The 24844-nt window shown below is 42.5% G+C and overlaps 1 protein-coding gene and 1 long non-coding RNA gene across 2 annotated transcripts in view; one reads left to right on the top strand and one right to left on the bottom strand.

Moving 5' to 3' along the window:
- LOC115180521 (uncharacterized) overlaps window positions 1-13778 on the bottom strand; it is a 67493-nt gene extending 53715 nt beyond the window's left edge. The window contains exons 1-3 of the long non-coding RNA XR_003873098.1: window positions 13215-13778; window positions 1406-1474; window positions 590-644 (exon numbers count right to left, since the gene is read on the bottom strand). This is a non-coding gene — a long non-coding RNA (uncharacterized LOC115180521). The remainder of the gene's footprint in view (window positions 1-589; window positions 645-1405; window positions 1475-13214) is intronic.
- A 2549-nt stretch (window positions 13779-16327) lies between these two features.
- Window positions 16328-24113, top strand: LOC115180278 (uncharacterized). Its single transcript, XM_029742241.1, has 4 exons — window positions 16328-17292; window positions 17847-17899; window positions 17980-18083; window positions 20177-24113. The coding sequence occupies exons 1-4, from the start codon at window positions 16481-16483 to the stop codon at window positions 23159-23161; spliced, it is 3954 nt and encodes a 1317-aa protein (XP_029598101.1). The 5' UTR covers window positions 16328-16480; the 3' UTR covers window positions 23162-24113.
- Window positions 24114-24844: the final 731 nt, after the last annotated feature.

Here is a 24844-nt window from a genome sequence, read left to right on the forward strand (position 1 = left end):
ATGTTCTGTTCAGTCTGAGACACCACCTGTGTGTCTGTCTCAGTCTGGCTGCTGTGGGGACACATTAGTAATGACGGCAGGCCTCCGCCGTAGTAGCAGTCACATAATCAGTGTGTGTCACACTTACTGTGCTGGCTGGGATTCTTTATGCTCGTTTTATACTGACTTGGTGACGACAAACTGCCTCTGTTATCACCACTGGGTGTCTCATAGAGAATCTCATTGGGAATCTAAGGGGCTACAGACGCTCTGAGTTGTGCCACTGGGTGACGTTACAGTACAGTAGGGTGCGCACACATCTCTCACTTGCTACTGTATGTAGAATTGTGCATGGAGGATTGACTTATGAACAGTGTCTCCTGATGATTCATGCATCTACACTTCTCCGCTTGAAGTTCTGAATGAGCTTCGTCACTTGATAGGAGTTGTCTTGTACCCCCAGCCCCGAAAGACCAGCGCATGTGAATCCCTCGAGCTGATATCAACAAGAATTGGCAGTGGGTGTGACAGTTCAGATTGGATAATAATCAGAACAAAAACACAACACGAGGGCATGCTGAAGATCAGTGTAAAAGAGAGTATGACTCACCCCTTTATGACTTCAGAACGTGTGTGCTCTTCTTACATCCGTTGCATATTTCATCCTAAACAAATGAACATTTGTTATGAGCTAACATTCTGGTGTATGTTCAACACCACCTTCATGCATGTACACATAACACATCCAAACACTTCAAGTTCCTCGGTGTTAATAACCTCTTGTTTATTGTGATGCGTTAGGACGGCTCATTCTCAATTAAACATGGGCGTCTAGAAAACCTTCCCAACATTCACAAAGAAGACTTCCAGATATCCTTCCTCCAAGTCCACATTGGTTGGATCTAATGCATATCATAACTTCAAAAAGCTACAGTAGATTGGAAGTCTATGAAGTGTGAAGACCAAACAGGCACAACCTGACAGGTTTCATTGCAGAGGTGGAATTCTATCATGGTGGGCAGATGAAGATTTGTTCTTTTTCTATGGAGGTAACTGTGCCTCAGCTGGGATTTAGCGTAACACTCCTACCCAGGTACAAGTAAAGAAACTAGAACAAAATCAAACCCCTTTGTCCTTAAGATTAGAGGTGTCTTGTCTGTTGAAAATAAGGAGGCACGGGCAAGTTTCATCCATTTGTACACTGAAAATCTAGAAAGTATAGTTTATTTTATGCATAAGTCTAAGATTTGGCCATCAGTGCCCCTTCAAAGTTATGCATGACACCTCTGAGATGAATGATCTTGGATGGAACAATCAAGTCAAGTTACACAGTTACACACAGCACGTTACAATTGTCAAACTCTGCCTTATCAGTCCAAAGGCAGAAAACCTTTGACGGGACATGAAAGGCTGTTGTAGTACATACCCTGAGGGTGAAAACGTGTGGTTGTTGTCCGTCTGTTCCAGGAGAGGAAGGAATCCAGTCCAGAGATGTCTGTAGAGGATATGCAGGGGGAGAGCAGATCAGAGAGTAATCATTACTCAAAAGTATGTTCCCATACAGTAAAACATTATTAACCAAGTTTCCAATTCACATAGTAAATTGTAAATGCCCCACCCTCCCCCCCCCGATGGTGCTTGTGCAAACATGTATAGGATAAATGTGGGTAGGTTTACTTGCACATGAGCGTTATTAGCTTTTAGGGGAAAGCAATAAACTTGGGAACAACAAAGTGCACCTGGATTTGCCTGTTAGGTGACTGTATACATGTGAGGGAGTATGTGTCTGTGTGTACATGTTAGAGCTGGGACGGTAAACCAAAAATGATCGACACCGACCATACCGATCACTTATCGCAGGCATTTTGCGGATATCCTTCATTACTATACGTAGCCTATACTAGAGAAATGTGACGTTTGAAATGAAATAAGTTTGCTAATAAGGTGATTGTTAATGGTACAATTGATGACTACAACCGTCAAACTAAAGGCAGTAGTAGTAGTTTAAAGGATAATAAATCATTTTTTTATGCAATTTATCGTGATATCTATTTTTGACCATATTCCCCAGCTCTAGTACATGTGAATGTATGCTTGTGTGTGTGTGTGTGTGTGGGTGCGCGCACGTGTGTGTGTGTGTGTGTGTGTGTGTGTGTGTGTGTGTGTGCACGTGTGTGTGTGTGTGTGCAAGAAAGATGAGGAGTGACCTTCTGAATTTAGGTAATGTACAGTACACATTAAAGACAAATATGTGAAGTGTTTTTTCCACAAGCGAAAGGGTGCAGTGCCTTGAAGGCTTAAATGGTCAACCAGTAAATGACAGGTTTTAACAACAATAATGACATGTCCCACGTCCTTATAATACACCTATCTGCAATTCTGTATCGAACAATCCTCAATCATCAATCTGTTATTTCCACATGCATCTTTCTAATGTTTGCTATGTTTTGTTACATTACCGTAAAAATTACAAACTGCAGCCACATAACCTCTCAGACGTTTTAATGCCTATACATCATGTTTAAGCACTTGACCCCTCGCAACATTTGAATTCCCCTCGTGGTTGAGCGAGCGTTTTACAGGCAGCCTCTCTCTCTCTGATACTTAAGACACATGGACCAATGGCCTAGCCTGGATGTTCCTGTAGAATTTTTCTTTCTTTTTTTTTCTTCTTCCCGAATTCCAATGACCCCTGAAGGCAACCAGCAACTGCTGAATCCTGTGGAATGTGCTCTCTGAACTGTACAAAAAGCCCTCAGCCCAAAGAGCACCGAGGAAAACAAAACCTGCCAAGTGCCATTATTTTGACTGTTTCAGTTTGTGGAAAGACGTGTTGCACAGTGCCCACAGATTGCTGTGTAACATTTACGCAGTGGAAAAAAAGATGCAAATCTCCCCTTCCATCTACTGTACCGTCTATTGTGAAAATAGGCATGGTGATGTTTCCGTTAGCGTACGCAATCATCTAATCTAGAACTGATGTACTTAAAAAGAAAATACTGTACTGTTTAGTACTAGCATGAAGGCTTAGTAAACATGCAATAAAGGACTAATAACACACCAAATCTGAATCAAACTACTTAACACGCTATATTTGTGTGAATAAACATGCAGGTAAAATGTAACTGCCTTAATAGTTGGATAAAAACATAATTTTCAGTAATTGTTCCATTCACCCAAAATGACATGCTGAGTTTACTTTAATACAGCGTCGGCCTGTGAAGACGTAATACTCTATTCAGAGGAAAAGCAACAAGAATGCTCTTAGTCTGTGTGACCAATTCAAGAGATTTACAAATATCACACATATCTTTACGCTTAGCCTAAATACAAAAATGATCTTTAAATTCTATCAACTTATAAATACAGACTGCATTCAAGCATTCAAGGGGCCTAATAATACCATTGGCTATTTACATAAAGCGCTGCGCTTAGTCAAGATAAACTATTTAAAATGGAGAGCAGAAATACCTCCACAGCGGCTATAGAAGAGTCTGTGGATGAAAGAGGGACATTATGCTAACAAGTCAGATTACTGTACACAATCATTTTATCTTTAACGTAAATACCATCCCTGTGTTACGGCGGTGGGGGCTTACGGAAAAGTCACCGCCAATAATATTTTCTACAGGGAACCAAATGCTCCTTATCGGTGTTAGGCGAGCAATTCAGGCCCCCGAACAAAGATGAGTCTTCAAACTCATTCTATTCATCACCGGACGTGTAATTACCTTGGGCTCACAGTCTAGACGTTACCGCTTTCACAGAATTTAAGACCCCCTCTCTCTGCAACGCCGCCGCACCACAGCGCACGCCGCCCTCTCTCCTCTCACCCTCCCCGAGCACCGGCGAACGTTAAATCTGCCAGCAGATAAATTAACGAAGAACGCAATAAAATGGACACAATGAGAAGAACTTTATCCTCCCCTCTGCTAAATGAGATTTCTTTGAAATGCAGATCAGTGGAGCTAGATTAGTGAGTTTTAGCTGCTGTCAACATCATAACAAAATACAAACGTGATTGTTCGGGCCGGGGCCTTATCTCCGTGCTTCCATCTGCTGCCTGGCTATTTACTCTCCTTGATTTACTATGCAGATCTAAATAAGTCGCATCAAAAGGAGGGCTTACTGCACAATGGCTTCTTAACCTTCTACATCAAGGTATTTGAAACCGTAGTCACTTAAAAAGGAGGCCCATCAAAGGCCCATCTCTAATGAACTCCCATATCAGAGGGGGTTTGTGCCTGTTTTTAATGCTTCCTGTCTGGCTGCTTGTGTGAAGAGAAAGAGGAAGCGCTACAAATCAGAACAACCCACAGCTATAGGAGGTGTGGCTCTGTAGGGCCACATGAGACCAGCTCACTGCATGGGGCCAATACAACCCCAGGTCTGTCAAGACTACTGGAGACAGTGGAATAGAGTGGGACAGAATATAATATATTCTATTACACATTGGCTTCACAGCATCAACATCAGCAACACTTCAACATTAAGTGCCTCAAATACCTAATTATCAACAGAGAATGGAGGACAGATGGAAAGACAAGGCAATGAACATTGTTTCTGGACGCATGTCAATCCATTTCTCACAAGGAGCATGACATCCAAATGCAAGAATGAGCCATATTATGTTCCCTGCCCTAGTTCTGCACAGAGAAACACTAATCTTCCAAGCTTTCAAACAACGTTTAGGCAATAACCTTTAATTTCATGGTGTATTTGTTACATTCAGCTACACAGACAAGATTATAAATGAAACCTTCAAGACTTCATGAAAAATAACTGCCTTAAAAAGAGCACGATCTTCATTCCCATCTCGGTTTTCATGTCGGGACCCAACAAGCATGCAGTTTAGTTTACCAAAGAACAATTAGCCCCTGAGCCCAAACAGACCCTGGCACATGTGGTTGAGAGGCGAGAGCCACAGGGGTGCACCAGATGATGGGTGGGTTGGGAGCGAAGCGTGTGGCGCGTGGCAGCCACGCATGTGCCAGTCATTGGCTCCTGGGCATGTCCTGCCTCACTGCTACTCTCACAGGGAGAAAGGGAAAAAGAGACAGAGAAAGTGAGAGAGAGAAAACGCCTTCTCTTCCCTGCCCTGTAGTCTCTGGGAGCTCTTCAGAATTGCAGGCAGCCTTCCAGATAGAGAGCTTACAACAGAGGAGGCATCCTGTGGCCTTGTGGCTTCCCTACAGAAACTAACGTTCTCTACTTCTTTCTCCCTCCATCCCTCATTCTCTCTCTTGGTATTTTCCCCCTTTTCTCTTTGTACCGTGCCAAGTGGGCCCAGTGCCAGCCGCATTTGCAACCACGAGTGACCTCTGCCTTTTTTTCTTGTCTAATGAAATGACAAAACAACAGATTTACATATGCAGAAACAGGTGTTGTAACAGGTTTGACTGCTCTAGACCTAAACCATGTTAGAAGGAAATAAATTCACAAAAAAAGTTTATTAGCAACAGCTGCCCGAAGGTATTTAGGCTCTGATGGGCACTCAAGTTTACACCATCTGCCTTGCTGGTTGCCAGAAGTGACAATCTAAATCAAAAACAACCCATCAAATATCATAAAAATAAACCATTGTATTGCTGCGGCCATATGTTGTGGCCATTTCTTTTATAAAAGTGGCTGAATGAAGGCTTATGGCCCTGTCATCTAGGGAAACCCTACAAGCCACACAGTAGCCTATAATTACTCTCAACCAATCCCCTCTGTTCTAACCAGAACACTGCGTCAGCATCTCACATCATCATGTCCAAGTCCATCCCTCTGAAATTACAGGATATAAAACTATGTCCCTACGACAAAAGAACCAGGCCTACTGTCCATGAACAAGTTTGAGGAAACACTATAGCGGGCGAAATGTTGGTATGAAGTGTTACTAATAGCTAGCTAGTAAATAGCTTTACGCTTGTAATGTCACCTGTTATACATTGGCAAATCATTAAAGTATTCAAACTATTAGAATGTGCTAATTGGATTGTTAGAGACATTTATGATATTATCAACTAGCCTACATGCAGTAGATATTATAATGTGGCCATGATATCAAAGACACAACAACAAATAGCTAGGCATAGTTCTGAAAATTGCCTCCCTTTTATATCACTGTAAAATATCTTAGCCAAGAATGTCACTGTCGTTTAACGTGCATCCATGTATTCTGAAAGACAAAAGCCCTGTTTTTTTCCTGGCTGTTTTTATTTAGACTGTCACGCTCGTCGTAATGATTGGACCAAGACGCAGCGTGAGTAGCGTTCCACATCTTTATTATAACGTGAAACTTCAGCAAAATACAAAAACAATAGATGATCAAACGAAACGTGAAGACAGTGAAGTGCAAATAGGCACCTATACAAAATAATATCCCACAAACACAGGTGGGAAAAACAGCTACATAAATATGATCCCCAATTAGACAACGATTACCAGCTGCCTCTAATTGGGAATCATACAAATCACCAACATAGAAATAATAACCTAGAACCCCACATAGAAATAATTAACTAGAATACCCCCCAGTCATGCCCTGACCTACTTCACCATAGAGAAACAATGGCTCTCTATGGTCAGGGCGTGACAATACCGGGAGGGTAGGGGGGGTGATTAGTGTCGGTGGCGGCTCTGGTGTGTGACGAAGTACCCGCTCATCCCGTGGATCCGCCAGCATCGGGGGTGGCTCTGGTGCGGGACGAAGAAGCCACTCAGCTCGCGGATCCACCATATTTGGTGGTGGCTCTGGTGCAGGCCGAAGAAAACGCTCATCCCGCGGATCCAGCCATGGACCCAGGCTAAACACTGTGCCTGGACTGGATCTCGATGCCGAGGAAGGGTCCTGCCATGGAGCTGGACTGGACGCCGTGTTTGAACTGGACATCGGCGCAGAGGAAAGCTCCTGCCATGGAGCTGGACTGAAGATCTGGACTGGGAACTGTCGCCGGAAGCTCTGGACTGTGAAGGCGCACTGGAGGCCTGATGCGTGGGGCTGGCACAGAACGTACTGGGCTGTGGAGACGTACTGGAGACCTGGTGCATAGAACCGGCATCAATGGTACTGGTTCGATGACACACCTCGCACGGCAAGTGCGAGGAGCTGGCACAGGACGTACTGGGCTGTGGAGGCGCACTGGAGACCTGGTGAGTAGAACTGGCATCAATGGTACCGGTTCGATGACACATGCGAGGAGCTGGCACAGGACGTACTGGGCTGTGGAGGCGCACTGGAGACCTAGTGCGTAGAACCGGCATCAATGGTACCGGTTCGATGGCACACCTCGCACGGCAAGTGCGAGGAGCTTGCACAAGACGTACTGGGCTGTGGAGGCACACTGGAGACCTGGTGTGTAGAGCCGGCACACATGCTACCGGACTGGTGACGCCCACTTCAGGGCGAGTGCGAGGAGGGGACACAGGACGTACCGGACTGGGAACACGCACTCCAGGGAGAGTGCGAGGAGGGGACACAGGACGTATCAGACTGGAGAGGCGCACTGGAGGCCTGATGCGTGGGACCGGCACAAGTTGCACCGGACTGGTGACACGCTCCTCCAAACGCCTATGTTGCCGCGTACTCCTAGCCAACTCCATTCTCCGGTATCCCTCCTCGCATTGTTCCATTGACTCCCAGGCGGGCTCTGGTACGCTCCTTGGGTCGACCGACTACCTCTATCTCCTCCCAGGTTGTTACTGGCTCACTCCCCGGCTCCGCTGACCACCCCGTGTGCCCCCCCAAAAAAACAAATTCTGTCTGTCTTTTGGGCTTTCTACGTGGCCGCGAACCCTGGCGTCGTCGCTGTCCTCCCTTCTCTCCGTTCGTCTGCTTCCAAAGAAGGCTTTCGTCTCCAGCCATAATTTCCTCCCAAGTCCAGAATGTCTTCTCCTCCTTTATCTCCTCCCAAGCCCAGGATACCTTCTCCTCCCGGGCACGCTGCTTGGTTCTGTCATGCTCGTCGTAATGATTGGACCAAGGCGCAACGTGAATAGCGTTCCACATCTTTATTATAACGTGAAACTTCAGCAAAATACAAAAACAATAGATGATCAAACGAAACGTGAAGACAGTGAAGTGCAAATAGGCACATACACAAAAACAAAATAATATCCCACAAACACAGGTGGGAAAAACAGCTACTTAAATATGATCCCCAATTAGAGACAACGATTACCAACTGCCTCTAATTGGGAATCATACAAATCACCAACATAGATAATAATAACCTAGAACCCCACATAGAAATAATAAACTAGAATACCCCCCAGTCACACCCTGACCTACTTCACCATAGAGAAACAATGGCTCTCTATGGTCAGGGCGTGACATAGACGAGCCAGTGAGACAGAAGGAACAAACCTGAGACAGTCGTGACCCTGCCAGAGTGTTGTAACTTGTTCTAGAGCAACGCCGGCAGAAGGCAGCACCATATGCCCCCAGCCCCGAGCTCGATGCTCTTTCTGCAGCCTAATGTGCCTGTCAAAAAGCATTACCCTCACGAATCCTGTGTTTTTACAACATGTTTGAAATAAACAGTTTTTCCCCCATCTCTCTCTCTCCAACAGAATTGTCTTCAGAGACACACAGCACCAGTGAGAGGAAGGTCAGTATTTGTTTGTGTTCATGCTGTTTGAGCGGCACATGCCTGCTTCAAATCAATACTAGCCATTCCCTCCCTTTTTTCTAGAATTCCTAAAAGGACAACTTCAATGAGCCCCAGATGTTTAAAAAGCCATGTTAATTTGACCAACAATTTAATCAGATTGTAAGATGAAGCTAGCACACAGATCTAGACATGACTCATTACACAATTTTGTGAAGGCGACCTGTTTCTCAATTAACCGTTAAACAATTGTAGAGTTAAGACAATAGCCCTGTTATTTCTCAATCTGTCTGATGTGAGTAGTTGTTTACAGTGATGCAGACAGGCTGGTGGCAGATTTCGCCTGAGTGATGGCGACCTTGCCGTTCACTATGAGTGACCTTCCATCTTTGATATAGGGCAAGACCCTGCAACCAACACATTCTTTCACACCAGTCCAGTACACTGTCCCTTCTTTCTCCATCCAAACGTGACTTAAAGAAAAGCAAAAGCTGGCATTATTTTACACTGCTGAGAAGGGATGAGGAACTCCATTCCTCGGGGGCCTGATTGTTGTCACACTGACTCCAGTAATCAACTAATAGTGATCTTCAAATTAAAATGCAATTAGATTAATCAGCTGTGCTAGTGAAGGGGGAAAACGTGTGTCACCACTCTGGCCCCTGAGGACTGGAGTTGCCCATCTCTGTCATATAGAGTAAACAAGTGTTGGCTGCACAAAGCAGGGGGAAAAATGTGAACAAGAAGTGACCCAAAACTATCAAATCTATTCTCGCATGGGAATCAAACAGCTAAAACAGAAATCACACAATTTTACAGATAATGCAGGTTGAAATGCAGCAAGTCCACCTAACAGGTAGAACTAATGGCCTTTTAAAGGGTCGACCGGTGGTTCAGTTGTCAAGGTCTAGGTCATGATCAAGCATCTACTGCTAGGCCTTAGCTGAGCCGATACAGCATGACTGCATTGGCAGACTGCAATGGTAACGATGCTCTGTTGGTTAGTGCTAAAGCAAGTTTGTTTACATCAGTCACAAGTCATGCTGCAGTTTGCGTAGGTTCTATTCTTTGTCAAAGTACAGGAGTCATTATGAGGTTTTGGGAACCCGCTGAACCTGCAGCGCACACGTGTTTGGTCATTTGTTTGTAGTGCAACAACCCTGAGATCGTGGCATGGTGACGTACAACATGATATTTCAGAAACCCTGCTTTCGTACAAACACAGCATTTAGGACTGTTACACATAAATAGAAATATTGGCAAGTGTTTCAAACCGACAAGTGATCCATCAGTATCCCATTGTTCTAAAATGAGTCATAACGCAATGAGCAATGAGACACTCCTCCAAACTTGTCCGGAAAGTAAAATAAATGCTCAGTGTAAAATAAACACGTCGGGGTTGAGACTTGTTTCAAAGACAACACTTAACACAGCCTTCAGTCTTGAGTCAAACTGCAATCTCAGTTTAATCCATATCCTCTGACTCCACCCAACACAGCTTTTCTTGGCCAAAAGTCACAGTGTTTCTTACCCACAACAGCAGAAAGTCCAGCTTATAGAAGTGACCCAGAGCGTAACTAAAAAAGTCTGAGCTCTCGGCCTCTTAGTTACTGGGGCACACAAAACACCATTACCATTATGCGGATAATTACAGTGCACGGGGGCCTCTTAAGCATGTTATATACTCTTTTATCTTAAGAAGGCAATCTCTTCTAGGCTGACAGCTAGCAGCATATTATCCTGGTAAACAAATATGTTCACGCAGCACAAAAGTGCCATTAAAGGCCAAAACTGTCAACACAAATTCCATTCTTACTGAAGGAAGGGAGGGAGGGAGGGGGGAGGAAAAAAAGACTTGATCACCTCTGGTTGCTTTAACTTGCATGGAGGTTGTCATGGAAACATTTCTATGAAGTTAACGGGATAAAAACAGAAAGCTTTCCAGTTTAATTGCCATTAGGCTTAGAGAGCAGAGTTGACTTTCCCATAAATGAAAACACAGACAGGGTACAGTGCTCATATTTAGACAAATGAAACTATGGTGCTCCACCCTTTTGTGTTTTCCTTTTTTCCCCAAAACATAGCAACACCTCTAAGGTTGAGCAAGCAGCCAGTTTTATTAAAAAGGAGATGTTGGGGGATGGGTGGTGGTACGATACAAAAGCTAAGAGAGAGGCTAGAGCTCACTTACATGAAAAAGTAGGTATTTGTTTCAAAGTTGCTCTGTAATAAATTAAAAGAAAACAATATTACTTTATTCTAAATTCAGACTGCACTGCATGACATGTCCTTTGAATGATTTAAAGGAAGACTCAATATACATGAAAAACAGAACAAGTCATATTCTATTTCTCAGTTACTAGCGTACTTTTTTTTAATCAGAGAAAAAAAATCATGCATTAACCTATGACTGGTTGGCTGAAATCTTAAACTTAAAGGTGCAATATGCAGAAATTCCTCTGCCATTTCCTGGTTGCTAAAATTCTAATAGTTCACCTAATTTCAGTTAATGTGACAAAACAAGCAATGTATAGTGTAGATTGTAGAGAATCATTGTACCATCTAAACCGCTGTGGAATATCTTTTCAATAACCAAAAATATTGTATGTTCAGCTGTTTGAAGCTGGGGTACAAAACCGAAAGTAAAAGATGCAAACACAAAATTTAAGAACGGGAAGCATAGAAATAGCGCACATAGAACAGATCTACCGCTTCTTAGACTTGCTTCAAATGAGAATGACAGAATGCCCAAAAAGTTACATATTGCAGCTTAAATTTTGATAAATGATTGAAAGGTATGATAAACGTATACACATTAATCCTTGGGAGGACATTCATTTTCATATTACCATAATGTAGCAGCAAACCACAAAATGATAAATGCAGCAATCAGAAAATGGATGCAGAGTGGCACAATAATAAGTGCACCGTGCTACTAATGCTGGCCAGCTACCATTTGTCCATATTCAACCATATAGCCTTGACGCAGACAGCAGAATGAAATATTAGGTTACTTTCCCAAAAGAAAACGTCAACAACAAACTAAAAAGCCCTGAAACAGGGCATCTATAGCTACAGACATATATAGTTCCTACCAGGCAATGATTACAGAGGTAACAAACAAGGAGTTGATAAAGTATGGTCCTAAAAGAAAGGAAAAAGTGTTGAGTGATGAAACAGTGAAGCACACCTGCATTTCAGGCTGGGAAACACCTGTGCACCCACGGCTTGAACAAAAGGCTTCAGTCCTGTTAATCCACCAGGGGTGAAAACTGATCACAGGCCATGAGGGAACTTTGTTAGCGTTTCTATTCGAAAAAAAAAAGCTACACATAGGCTATCGATTTAGGTGCAGTGCTAACTAAAGTAGAGAGGTACTTTAGAGTGTTTTTAGGAGGGCCCTTAACCAAGGTGTAGCAACCCATCGTCCAAACTACAAGTCCATCGTGCTCATTAAGAACTATGAGGATAATACTGAAACTGGTATCTCATTTTATATCTGGGCTATGAAGATATGGAATATGTTGTAGCTAGAAACGGAGCAAGAATGTAACGGTAAGGTGTTAACCATTGATCTTTATCATCAGCACCATCAACAACGATAACAGTACAACTAGTTATACTATTATACGTTTGCTTTCATTTTAAGCTTTGGTAGTCTGAGCAGCAACAGTAGTTGGTAGCTAGAAGCAGTAGTAATGCACTAGTAACTGTAGTGTAAAGGGAACATCAAATAATAGTAAAGTAAGTTACTGTAGTAGTACTATAGTAGTAGAAGGTGATGATAATAGTAAGAACTGTGGCACAACTGATAACGACACTACTACAAATTCTCATTACACAGATAGTAAACTAGAATGCAATACATTATTATCAACGAATCAGTTATAATAGCTCAACTTTTAGTTTTAGAGAAAAAACGTTTACAATATCTACATATTAATAAGATAGTGGTGAATGCTGTACTTTCCGAATTATCATTATATTCAATGGCCAAAAATAAATTCATTCCAAACTTTAATTGTTACATTTAAATGAGAATACTTTGAGATTCCATTCCAGTGAATGAATGTGACTATGACTATTATTATTTATTTTTTTATTCATTCCAAAAACACCAGAAAAAGTTAATACATCTCTGAATTGGTAGGCTACTTTCAACTGGTTATCTACAACTATTCTACCTGACTTTTCAACCTATGCAAAAAAATGGTCTTTCATAACGTTTTATTGTATTGTTATTAGTGCTAATGGCAATACATAGTTCCATCTTTAATATACTGAAAAGAAAGATGCATAGGATACAGTGTTGCATATCGGCTTCAGCGAGTCAGTGGTCCTCTATAGAAGAGGTCTATCCTCCCTATTGGCTGCACACGCCGGACAGTGTTGCTTGAGGGTCCTTGGCAACGAAAAAGCACAGCCGACTATTGTGTGAAAGTACATGAAAAGAACCAACATGAAATATGTAATATATATATATATGCAATATATAGTTGTTGGGATGATTTGAAGTTGTTCACAATCATCCGCACAAACTATGGCTTCATCATTGAAGTTAGTAGACAGTAAGTATCGCTCAAGAGAATCAGTGAAACTCAAGAGGGTGGGAAAGAAATAAACACTTTGGTTAAAACTTACCAAAAACCCAGGTTTATCTCCTCTAGGAAAACGAGAGCCACCACGTGAGAAGAAGCTGGTGTACGTTGAGCTTCCAGAAATCTCCACACGTGACTGTACAAGTTAACCAGAAAGCAGAGAAATGAACAACAAGCCGGAGAGTAAATAAAAACTCGAATATTCCTCCGCTGGCGCTGCACTCGTACAAGCGTTGTCTTGCGCTCCTGCTGTCTTCAGTCAATGCTGCTGTTATTACTAATGTAACAGAAAAGGCAGTACACCGAGTCCTGTTTGAATGCTCTCGCATGACGCGCAATGCGAAGAAGTAGCTTGTTTTTTTTTGCAATGCGATTCAATACATCAAGATGTATCCCACGAACTATTTTTGGACTATCTTATTACAATGCGGCCCCAGGGGAGGCACTTACGCGGAGTTGAATGTTATTATTTTTTGGAGTGCTACGACCTCCCATATGACGTCATGTCCACCTGCTTTGTAAACAACAAAAAAACTATTTGGAAGTTACATGTTTGTTTCTTTCTGGAAGTCAAAGATAAGCAAACAGTCCCATTTCCAGTTAAGTCTTGTTTCCAGATGAAGCCAGCTCCGATATCTACTGTAGAGTTGATCTATAAAGTCGGCCACTGGAGAAAGACGTATTTAAATATCCAAATAAGGTGTATTCTATTATATAATACACATATGCATTGTTATTTGTAGACTAACCTACTGATCTTAAACAGATATGAAACAATGTGAGCATCAATACGGATATTTATTTGGAAGGTTTGTTCACACAATGAAAATAAATTATCTAGACATCAAACAACAATTACTAAAACGTTTAGTGCACATTTACTAACTAATCAGTCCCAAATAAGGGTGCATATTGGTAATGTCAGCGCAAAGAAAATGCATTAGCAAAAATATATAGCCTAACGATTTGTTATAATATTTTTGGTAATTCTGCTCTTTTGAAAGGAACTTATATAGGCCCACTGTTTACTATATTTTCATGTGAAGAATACATATTTTAAAATAGGTTATGATTCAGGATGAGATTAAATAAAAAAAATTTTTAAAAAATCATCAGAATAAGCTATAAATATAGCTATTGTTGACATGTACATGGTGATGATAAGACGTTCGATCTATTGATGCGTGATCAATATACTTAATAGTAATCTTTGTACCATTGCAGTTTGATCAGTCGTGTTTGTAAAACATTCAAAATTGGACCAGCGCTAGATATCAATCTATTAAGAAATCTATTCATGTTTTAAACCTTTAGAAATGTTAAATGTATTTGTCATAACGCACTGTCTGCTCCTCACTGCAGTAAACCTGCAGCATTGACCGATGTGGACCGCAGAGATTGAAGTTCAAGGTCTGACCTGTTGTATGTCCTCTTTATTTACTCTCCCTATAGATAAAATACTGGGTGAAAGTTGTTTGTTTTACATATACAGGAAAAACACATTTTCATTTATATATATATTAAATTACAAAGTCGGCTGAATGAAACTGAAACAATTGTGTGTTGATTAAAAGCTTGATTGAAATGACTTGTATCCGATTTTATGTGTAAAAAGAAGGTACATTAATTTCAATGTGACGTTCAAACCTCTGCTTTGTTTAAATGTTAGGGATGTGCTTTTAGTATTTTATTGTTCCGTTTTGTTATGCACAACAAATACACAATACTATTACGTTAAAAACACATATTACATATCATTGTCAAACTTGTAAACAATTGCAAACTTGCAATTTACACCAGATAATCTGTATGTGCATGTGTAAGAAATATATAAAAGGGAATATTGTGCATACAACATTAAATACATTCATATATATTTTATAAACGGTATCAACGATTAAGATTAAAATCTTTAAATTGTTTAAAATACAATATGTTTTTCGTAAAAGATCCAATTCCATGACATTTCGGAAGATTCTAAGTGAGATTGAGCATTCCATCATAATTTCTATAAATAGGAGGAAAGATCATTTTGGATGTCATGAAGTATAAAAAAAAACGACATCACTGTGTGGAAAATGGTGCTTTGCTGCCACCTACTGGTAATGTAGTGTCTTTCATTCACTCAGGTCACAGGTATGTACTGCATGTCTTATAACAGGCTAACAAATGTGTATTGTATACCTAGCTATTATTGACTTTACCTAACCTAATGCATTTGATGATATTGAAATGCATATAAGCGATAAAAAGTAATATATGTTGAGGTCAGACATGGTGTGCTGAATAGATTACCTAATGCCGTACTTAGGCATGGAAGAAATCCACTTTGGTCATACACTGCCATCTACTGATCTGATTATTCAGTACAGTAAATGTCATACTCATGTCAGTTTCATGTCATTTTATGTAGAAATACCAATGCACTGTCTTGTTGTAATGTTGAAAATTCAATTCTAAACGACTCCATCTAGATTCATTAACAACCTTGCACAAAGAATCCATTGAGAGTGAAACCGGTGTACATACCTGGGCTGTATTGTATAACTAGGCCTACAGCCTGTTGGAAAGGGAATGTTAGATTTACAGGCATACTTGCATCTCCTATGTGACCAGATTCAAGGAATGAAAATGTCATTTTACAAGGTAGAGGTTACTCTTGCATCATAATTAGAGAGGTGATTTTTTGAGAGCCAGGCAGAGCTTGGCTACTGTACAATAATTTACTCTGAAGTTGCTTTATTTTCTAAGTCCTATCTCCTTGTTCTCAATAACCTGAGGCTTGGGGAATTATAGTAATATGATGGCAAGAGGGTATAGGACAGATGAGGAATCCACAGGACTGAGACTTGGCCCTGGCTCCACTTTTGATCCATGTCTGGAGGACTTTATCGACACCTGCAAGTGACAGATGCAAACTGCATGGAGCATTTGCGGTATGGGCAAAAATAAACACCATCCACTACTGGTAAGTGAAAGCAAATTCATCTCATTCTGTCATTTAATAGATGTGCACAGATGAGTTCAATATACATTTTTGCCTCTGTCTTGAATGTGTCATATTTCTTTCGTTATTACTGGTATATTTCTTTATTGCAACAGATATGAGAGTCGTTATGTTGGGACGGATGACTGCAGGGGCCAGACTAGCATATTGTATGAGACCTATTAATAGACCTGGCTTACACCACAATATTCAGCTGTAACTGGACCTCGTACGTCAACTCACGTCCTCTCGAGTGTCGCCACAGCCAGGGGCACTCTGGTTCTGTCCTCCCTTCCCAATGTAGACAGACAGCCAGCCCACTGATGTCTGCAGACCATCCAAGGCCTCTCGGGCCCTCAAACTTCATGGAGGCTCCAGACACCAGAACCTGGGGAAGCAGGAATATTAAAGAGGGGGGAGTGAGGGAGGAAGAGGAGCGAGGAAGCCTCTACACACAGAAAGGCGCCACGGACGAGTCGGACGAGTCAGATGGTTCGGAGCCCGAGCCCCTGGTCGTCATCCGTAGGAAGGTGTCCTTTGCTGATGCCTTCGGTCTGGATCTGGTGTACGTCAAGGAGTTTGACAGTACAGACCTGACGGGGGCAGAGGTCGCTGACCCCCCGGAGCCCGAGGTCAAAGTTAAAGAACCGGACGAGTATTTCCTGTCATCTTTGTTTACCGTGCCCTCGTCTCCGGAGGAACTCGAACAGAGACTCCAGGATCAGAAGCTGGAGCTGGAGAGCATTGAGTTACTTCCTGGCACCACTGCGCTCAGGGGTATTGTCAGAGTGGTGAACCTGTGCTACAATAAATCCCTTTATATCCGGATCACTCTGGATAGCTGGAAGACCAACTTTGACCTGCTGGCTGAGTACGTCCCGGGCTCCAGCGATGGAACAACGGACAGGTTTGCGTTCAGGCTTACCCTCGTGCCGCCCTTTGAGATGGAGGGAACCAGAGTGGAGTTCTGTCTCAGATACGAGACATCAGTGGGCACCTTTTGGGCAAACAACAGTGACATGAACTATGTGCTGTTCTGTCACAAAAAGGGAGGCAGAGATCTGATAGCAATGGAGCCTCAGCTAGAGGAAGTAAATAACTGGAGAGAGAAGAGAACCTGTCTGAAAGTCAACAGGTGAGGAGTCATCCCGGTCATATTCTTGTTCCCTCTGCTGACAGTAAGCGGTAGAAACACACTATTACTGAAGTATTAAAGAACTAAGTATTAATCACTATAGCATAGATTACAAACAAGTAGTTCTGCCAGCAAATTGAGTAATAGGCTTAAAACATATTATTATCTCTTAGTGAAATAGGAAAATATTTATTTATTATCTCTTAGTGAAATAGGAAAATATTTGATTATTAGTGTGACACATTTATTTAAAAAAATTGTATTTTTCTTTCTATAATTCTAGATGGATCACCTGTGCATGATTGTTGGAGTTAGCTTTTTCAGAGCTGTCCGTTGTGCTAGGCCACAGTATCAAATAGCTCCCCATGGGGTCTAGTGTCAGCCCAGCTTTCCATGACATCTGATATTGACTGGAAAATAAAATGTTTCAATTTTTTTAAACTTTAGGACCAAAATTTTAACAACCTCTGTGTTTTGGTTCTTGAGGAACAGTATTCCTTATTGTTTTGCCCCATAACACTTCATGTAATTTGATCTCTCCTCTGTGTTGACAGTAAGATGAACAGTGCTGAGGAGAACCCCGCGGAGACCACTACAGATGCTCCAGGTGTATATCGCTCATATTATGTCTGTGAAATGTGAACGCCATGCTTGGGAATCTGAGTTTGTGAGCAATTTATTTTCCAGATTCAGCCACACATAGAGCAGAGGGGACTGGCAGGAAAACAGTGGAAAACGCAGAGCATCTGCTCTCCATTTTGCATCATGAGGATTACCATCACAAACATTTGGTGAGGTCAATAATTTGTACTAAAGGGCTGAAAAACATTTTGACATGGCCTGGGTGGGGTGCTATGCAACTACCACATACGCATTTTACACAAAACAGTATTTAACACATTTCTCACCATAAAATACATATAGTTTATACATGTTTGAGCATTATTACCAACCGTGCTCTTTCTCCAGTAAGGCATGTCTGTACTTCAGCTAGTTAAGCGTGAGTCAGTGTAACATACTGTACAGTACGTGAGGAGACAGTGAGGCATTTTACATGATACTTGAGAGCATACCATACGTTCTTGTATTGCAGTCATGTGTGCCACTAGTAAATACAGATGGTAAGTATGTTAAAAAATGGTATTGCACCCAAAGTTCCAATCTCATTGCAATATTCCACAAAAGTTACATATTTGTTTTATTGCAATAAGTTCAAATATGTTTTATACACTGCTCAAAAAAATAAAGGGAACACTTAAACAACACAATGTAACTCCAAGTCAATCACACTTCTGTGAAATCAAACTGTCCACTTAGGAAGCAACACTGACTGACAATAAATTTAACATGCTGTTGTGCAAATGGAATAGATAACAGGTGGAAATTATAGGCAATTAGCAAGACACCCCCAATAAAGGAATGGTTCTGCAGGTGGGGACCACAGACCACTTCTCAGTTCCTATGCTTCCTGGCTGATGTTTTGGTCACTTTTGAATGCTGGCGGTGCTTTCACTCTAGTGGTAGCATGAGACGGAGTCTACAACCCACACAAGTGGCTCAGGTAGTGCAGCTCATCCAGGATGGCACATCAATGCGAGCTGTGGCAAGAAGGTTTGCTGTGTCTGTCAGTGTAGTGTCCAGAGCATGGAGGCGCTACCAGGAGACAGGCCAGTACATCAGGGGACGTGGAGGAGGCCGTAGGAGGGCAACAACCCAGCAGCAGGACCGCTACCTCCGCCTTTGTGCAAGGAGGAGCAGGAGGAGTACTGCCAGAGCCCTGCAAAATGACCTCCAGCAGGCCACAAATGTGCATGTGTCTGCTCAAACGGTCAGAAACAGACTCCATGAGGGTGGTATGAGGGCCCGACGTCCACAGGTGGGGGTTGTGCTTACAGCCCAACACCGTGCAGGACGTTTGGCATTTGCCAGAGAACACCAAGATTGGCAAATTCGCCACTGGCGCCCTGTGCTCTTCACAGATGAAAGCAGGTTCACACTGAGCACGTGACAGACGTGACAGAGTCTGGAGACGCCGTGGAGAACGTTCTGCTGCCTGCAACATCCTCCAGCATGACCTGTTTGGCGGTGGGTCAGTCATGGTGTGGGGTGGCATTTCTTTGGGGGGCCGCACAGCCCTCCATGTGCTCGCCAGAGGTAGCCTGACTGCCATTAGGTACCGAGATGAGATCCTCAGACCCCTTGTGAGGCCATATGCTGGTGCGGTTGGCCCTGGGTTCCTCCTAATGCAAGACAATGCTAGACCTCATGTAGCTGGTGTGTGTCAGCAATTCCTGCAAGAGGAAGGCATTGATGCTATGGACTGGCCCGCCCGTTCCCCAGACCTGAATCCAATTGAGCACATCTGGGACATCATGTCTTGCTCCATCCACCAACGCCATGTTGCACCACAGACTGTCCAGGAGTTGTCGGATGCTTTAGTCCAGGTCTGGGAGGAGATCCCTCAGGAGACCATCCGCCACCTCACCAGGAGCATGCCCAGGCATTGTAGGGAGGTCATACAGGCACGTGGAGGCCACACACACTACTGAGCCTCATTTGGACTTGTTTTAAGGACATTACATCAAAGTGTTGTTTTCCACTTTAATTTTGAGTGTGACTCCAAATCCAGACCTCCATGGGTTGATAAATTGGATTTCCATGGATTATTGTTGTGTGATTTTGTTGTCAGCACATTCAACTATGTAAAGAAAAAAGTATTTAATAAGATTATTTCTTTCATTCAGATCTAGGATGTGTTGTTTAAGTGTTCCCTTTATTTTTTTGAGCAGTATATTAGTCCTTGTTAGATCAGATGTTAAAACACATTTTAACTAAGTAAGTCCAAAACGAAATATGCCATTTTCCTTCTCTTGTTGACTGACAGGGGGATAGTCAGAGGAGCAGACGAAGGAAGGCCTGTTCAGCACGAGTGCAGAAATACTTTTCTCGGCGAGAGCAGGCAGCAAGACAGGAACACATTTCCAATGGGCTACCACATAACGGACTGGAGAAACCACCTTCACTGCCTGATATCAGAATCAAACCCTTAGGGGACAGTGCCTCCAGTTTCCTACAATTACGCCAGAAGAAACAAACCAATGATACCCCTCAAATAATGACATACCACCAGATACCCCTACTTTCCCTGTACTGGGGCAAAGATAACGTGCGGGCAGGGACTCCAGATGAGGATGACATCTGGATTAGAACAAGGACCACACCTCAGCTCACATCAGACAAGTCAGAGGACAATCTGGGAGAACAAACCTCTGTCTGTGATCTGTGGGAAGCCTTTCTCAATGGCACAGACACCAAAGATACTACCAGTGTGCCAGAGTCTGAATGGCTACAGTCGGCAACTTCAGTTTGCCCGTCAATCGAAACTGAGGATTTTGAGGCTTCCTCAAAAGTCGACAACCAGCAGGAGGATGACTTGGACTCAAATGCTCAAATATACACACACTGCACAGTAGATGAATTGCCGTCGTGGGCTCACAATTATGGGATGCCTGTGGTCAGTGCCGAGGAGCCACTGTCAAGCTCGGGTGTCACCTTCCCGAGAAACGACAAAGCGTTGGTTTATAATCCTTCCCAAAGGTCAGAGGCTATCCCTGTAACAGACACTCTACAGGAATCCATTCCCTCAGGTGCCGCAAGGGTGGCCGGAGGGTCTGTTGACAGCACGGCTCAGTGCTACAAGCATGTGGAGGCGGGGGGAGGAAGAGGAGAGGAGCCTTTCACACCATACAGAGCAGAGCCAGTAACGAGCTCGGGGGAGACCGAGACAACAGATATGACAGCAATGGCGGAATCTCAGAATGCCAATGCAGTAGATAGAATCTGGCAGGGAGAAAGGCAAGACAAGACCCTTTCTTCCGACGTGGAAGCAGAGGTTAAAGGCAACGTGCACAAAGCAGCTGATGATACTGTGACATTTAGGGAGACAGTCGCAGAGAGGACAGAGGATAAAACAAACACACAGAGCTATGGAGTGGAGGAAGGATTCACACAGGCCTACAAAGAGGATGAGCTATTCAAGCCGAACCAACCAGAGGAAGAAGAATTCACACAAGACCTCACAGAAGAAGTGTTGCATAGACAGAGTCCAGCAGTGGAATATGAATTCCAAATTAACCGAAGAGACAAAATGTATTTAGAACGGAACCTAACAGAGTTGGAAGAATTCAGGCCAAGTCAAACATATGAGGAAGAATTCAGGCTCAATCAAACAGAAAAAGAAGAATTCAGACTGAAACAAACACGTGAAGAGGAACTCAGACCAAACAAATCAGACGAAGTTGAAATCAGACCATTTAATACAATGGAAGATGAATTAAAACCGAATCAATCAGAGGCAGAGAAATTCAGATCAAATCAAGAAGATGAAGAAGAATCAAGACCGAACCAAACATTCGATGGTGAATTCAGCTGGAACCAAACTGAGGTAGTGGAATTAAGACCAAACAAAATTGAGATGGAAGAGGAATTCTCACCAAGCCATCAAGATGAAGAAGATGACAGACGGAGCCATACAGACAAAGAATTGCGCCTGAATCATGAAGATGAAGAGCTAGACAGAGAGAACCGGACATTTGCCGAAAAATTTAGACCGAACCAAACACCCAATGAAGTATTCAGATCAAACGAATTAGAGGAATTCAGACAGTTTGATGAAGAACAGAGAGACAGAGATAACCTTGAAGAGGTTGAGGAATTCAGATCCAACCAAACACACGAAGAGGGATTCTGGTCAAATAAAATACAAGAAGAAGATATCTATCAGAGCGTAAATGAAGAAGAGCTATACAGAGACATTGATATGGATAAAGATTCATCAACACACAACCTAACAGAGCCTGAAGTATTCAGGGAAAAGAACACAAGAGAAGTGGAAAAGACAGAAAATGTCATGGCCGAAATGTCCAGACAGAGAGACACAGAACAGATAAATGAAGAAATAAGTATCGAAACTCCAGAAAAGGAGGAAGTTGAGGACTTAACAGACGAGACAGCGAACACCCGAAATGAGAGTGAGGACGTGTCAACAGAAAAGGAAGAAAAGCATGAGGTGACAATGGAAAATGTTGAATGCCCAAGACAAGATAAAAATGGAAAGTTGTCAGAAGGGTCAAAAGAACTTATTATGAAGGAAGATAAAGAATCATTGGAAAAAGAGGTAGAGTTAGGTGAAGATGAGTTTTTCAGAGAACAGAAAGGTTTGAATGAGGAAATGTTAGAAGAGGCGTTATATTTGCAGTCGGTTGATAATAGTCCTTCAGCCGAACAAGACAACGAGAAGGAGGAGAAACTGTCAGATGTACCTGAAGTCATTCAAAATGTACCGAACCACCAGACAAAATGTCTTACTAAGAAAGTGGTGACTGACATAGACTCCTGGGTAGATTCACTCATGAAGGCACGTACAGTTCCTGATTTGACCTTTACACCGAGACAAGGCCTTAGCCAAACTACACCCAGTAGCAATGCAGAGCCCTCTATGGGCCAAGCCTATGCATCATCTCCAAACAGAGGTACAACTGCCCTCTCTCATTCATTTTCTCTCAGCACAAGATTTAACACAGTGGTCAGTGAAGGGAGTGAGTCAGGGGTCAGTCAGGGGTCAACCCAAAACCCATCGTCATTAGGGGAGGATCAGGAGACCCTCAGTAGCCGTACGAGCCCTCTACCCTCTGAGAAAGTGGAGGATGCTGCCAGCGGCGTCTCGGCATGGTTGAGGATGTTTATCTCTCTCAGTAGCGTAACCAGAGCACTGGTCTATGCCCTTTTGGTAGCAGTGTTTCTCTTTACCACTCTCGTGTATAATTTCCCAGCGTGTATTGCTCTCTACTTGTTCTCACTCTATTGGTGATGCTGTGTGGCAGATAGGCAACGCGTGACAGGGACTGACAGAATAGATGGAGAGAGGTGAAGTGTTTGTGTGTAAACAATTATAATATTGTGCGCGTGCGCACGTGTGTGTACGATTTGGGTAACACTTTACATGAAGTTGCTCTTATACCTGTAATTACTACTGTAGCAACATTGTTGTTATTGTACATGGTACTTCAGTATTAGCTATTGCAATTATTATGCATTTGTTAATACAATGTTGTTACCAGTGTAATGACAGTGTTTCTACAGAGGTATGAGAGCAACTCAATATAAAGAGTTACCATGATTTGTTTTAGTTTGTTGGTGTGTTTTATGGGCCCAATATCAAAAGTGAAAATGTACCAAAGTATTAAAGGGGAATGAAATCCATTATTCCAATGTAGGACAAAAGGGGTTAGCTAAACCGCGTGGGGCATTGGAGATTTGAAAGTGAAGTTTCTTTATTTTCGTTTTTTTCTGTTTTTCTTTTCTCAACAACGATAACATATGAACTTCAACAAAAAGCTTTCCATATTTCCCCAGGTGTATACGCTGACTAAAGACTGTCTTGCATAGTCATTGCTGCACTGTGGTTGAAATGTTTTCATTTAGACTAGCTGATAAGTGTGGTTATCATATCGCACCTCTGAAATGAACTTGACATGTATAAGTCACACATCAGTGTTGGCAGCAGTTGACTGGGCTGGAGCATATGTTAGGCAGACATATGATGTTACAATGTCTCTGTGATCCTGGGAGATCACTTACTGGCCCCTATCTGACCTGTCTTTCTCAGACATGTAGTCTACAGATAGTAAGGTCAAATGGACTGCACTTTTTCATCACTTAATCACTGTAAGGACTGGAGATGATGATGATGATATAATCAAGTTGTGTGATTTCTGTGGCTTTGTCTTTCCATTAAAAGTCCTGTACTTGACTTTGACAGATTACATTTTTATGGGATATATTTTTGCCTCCTTATATTAAACAGTGCAACAGCTTTCAGAAACTGCACCAAAGTTTCACAGAAACAGTATTACTAATCATGATATGAAGAGACAGAAAGTACACAGCAATAGCTTTTTGTAAAATGGTGGATGTGATATGTCTTCCGTTACCCAAGTCCCCAAGCGCTTGCTGTCCTCAGACGAACCATATAGGGCCAGTAGCGCTAATTCACGGGAGAGTTGGCAGGTGATGGTACTGTGAGTTCATCATGACTTACTTGAGGGTTGGGTTTTGATTACGATAACGCTCACTTGCCCACTAACACGGGATACGCGGCTTTGACCAATTCTAACGCAGACAGTGGCCGCAATCCCCTGCTCAGACATTGCATCCATGTGTCAACCAATGGTTGCGTGCCACGTCATCGACTGTGTCATCGACTGCCAGATTGCTATAAAATACGTTATGATGTGGTTAGCTGATAAATACCTATCAAGGCGATGAAAGATCTGGCAGGCGGCAACAACACCTGGGAAAAGAAACATGCCCAGTGAAGCTGACCTGCCTATCAGCGCACAACGGATCTGACTTTGTTTACGTGAGTTTACCTAAGACAATAGGTCACACATTTTTTTTACTTGAGAAATACTGCATCAAACTCCTTAGCTAGATATAAGATTTCGTGAATAAATCCTCCTCTGCAAAAACCTCAAAATTAATTACAGATTTT

This window comes from Salmo trutta, chromosome 40 (assembly GCF_901001165.1).
Source record: "Salmo trutta chromosome 40, fSalTru1.1, whole genome shotgun sequence".
In the NCBI taxonomy this organism is placed as follows: domain Eukaryota; kingdom Metazoa; phylum Chordata; class Actinopteri; order Salmoniformes; family Salmonidae; genus Salmo; species Salmo trutta.